At 42.1% G+C, this 1,826-nt stretch overlaps 1 protein-coding gene across 1 annotated transcript in view; it reads right to left on the bottom strand.

The window, feature by feature from the left end:
* Nucleotides 1–1,620, bottom strand: part of BMP10 (bone morphogenetic protein 10) — a 5,208-nt gene extending 3,588 nt beyond the window's left edge. Inside the window, exon 1 of the mRNA XM_010163980.1 lies at nt 1,270–1,620. Coding sequence (XP_010162282.1) covers nt 1,270–1,603 — 334 coding nt within the window. The 5' untranslated portion in view covers nt 1,604–1,620. The remainder of the gene's footprint in view (nt 1–1,269) is intronic.
* Nucleotides 1,621–1,826: the final 206 nt, after the last annotated feature.

Genomic DNA, 1,826 nt, shown 5'->3' with positions numbered 1-1,826 from the left:
TTCCTGCATGTGTCTTCGTTTATGCTGATGAGTAGTGACAAGCATGGCTGTCAAGATGAGTAATTGTTCACCAGTGGGAGTAAATGGTTTGCCATCAACCCTTCAATAAATTTCTCCACACTGGAGAAAAGAATATGTAAAGACGATTTAAGGCACAAGGTAGTGCCTCTTCAAACCAGAGACACGTTGCTGGTAAAGAGTGCCTGGGCCTGGCAGAAGGACGGAGGAGAACCGAGATTTTGGATTCTCTCCTTGCATCCCACTGCATTGCACAACTGAAATGACTTGCATGGAGCCTCTCCTTATAGTTCATAATTTCAAAATGGCAAATGTTAGAGCAAAAACCCATTATGACTTCCGTACTTCATTAATTAGACTAACAAATGATAAGAGAAGCCCCACAGCAGGTTGAATAGCTGCATGTATCCCTGAGCAGTTAACAAGAACAAAAGCACTTGTATGTGCCAACTGGAGTAATCGGTACTTGGAAGTGATTAGCTGAAAAATGTTTTTAACATAGAACTTGTATTGGTGCAAATAGGTATTGACAAACTATTGACTGTTAGCACGTTATCTTGTCCTTCTGGAACTGAGAGGAAATGCTGAAGCAGAAACTTAGAGGGGAAACTACCTAAGGTCACAATTAGGCTTCTTCAGTAATTTTGTTTTTAAATAGGAAATATTCTAGTCATACAAAGTAAAATCTAAGGGTTATCCAAAATCCTGCTTCACACATTTCTGTGTATTTGCTGGACTATGCTCCTATGCCAAAAGAAGAAAACATTGCAAATCCCATGAGGATCAATAGTAAGGGGATATTAACAGAAAGTCATATTTGTTTAAACTCGTATAAGAAAATATTGCACCTTTGAACAGTGTGTGAAAATATTTCTTGCCTTAACTTCAAATATTACTTAAGGTATCAATTTGAAACATCAACCAGGTAGTTGCAAACGATGTGCATCACTATGGGGATAATGAAAACAATGCACCCAAATTATATTTGGTGTTGTCCAAACATTAAAGAAACATCTTCCCCTCCCAAAACTTTACAGGCTCAAAAGCGAAGGACAAGGGATCTTTCTGACAAGAAGTGGATCTGGGTAACACTGGTCCAAGCAGTGTTAGCTGCCAATTTTCAATGCCACCGTCACTGAAGGCCTTTTTTCCCCTAGTGTGGTTCACGCTCAACACCTGGTAAATACATTTCACATTGATTATAAGGGCACTCATTTCTGTTTACTTCTCCTAGAAATGCACACATCTTACCTTCATTTTTGAAGCTCCTAATAATATTCGCAGATGGCATAGATGTCCTATCAGTGGCAAACCTGTTGTACAGCTCTAGCATGTACTCTGGCGGATCCACCTTGGCCGTTTCATGCAGGGGAATGTCAGAAAGGTTCAATGTCTTCAAAAACTCATTTTTCATATTCTGAAGCAGCGTGTTGAAGTCAACACCATCCTGCTCGGAGAGAATCTCGTCAAAAAGAGGCACGTCTTCCTCCAAGGAAGAGTGCTCCAAGCTCAGGATAGGACTGCAAGCAGCAAGGTGAACCAAGAGAGAGAGGACAGCCCACAGCTGGAGGACTACAGAATCCATGACTTCGCTCTAGCCTCCAACCGCACTCAACAAGCTCTAGCTCTCGTGTGGGCTAAGTGGAGGTTTTATCCCCTGGGTTGTACGCGGCTTGTGTCACAGAGAGATGACAAGTTTGGAAGCTCTTGTCTTGAAACTTGTGATCCGCACTGTCTGTCTTCCCCTTCCCCCTCCCCAAAACCAGGTCTCGGTAATTGGATATGGCTTGTTCTCTTCTATGGTCGCC

This window comes from Antrostomus carolinensis, unplaced genomic scaffold (genome assembly GCF_000700745.2).
Source record: "Antrostomus carolinensis isolate BGI_N321 unplaced genomic scaffold, ASM70074v2 scaffold9343, whole genome shotgun sequence".
NCBI classification, from domain to species: domain Eukaryota; kingdom Metazoa; phylum Chordata; class Aves; order Caprimulgiformes; family Caprimulgidae; genus Antrostomus; species Antrostomus carolinensis.
This window is presented reverse-complemented; position numbering and strand designations above follow the sequence as displayed.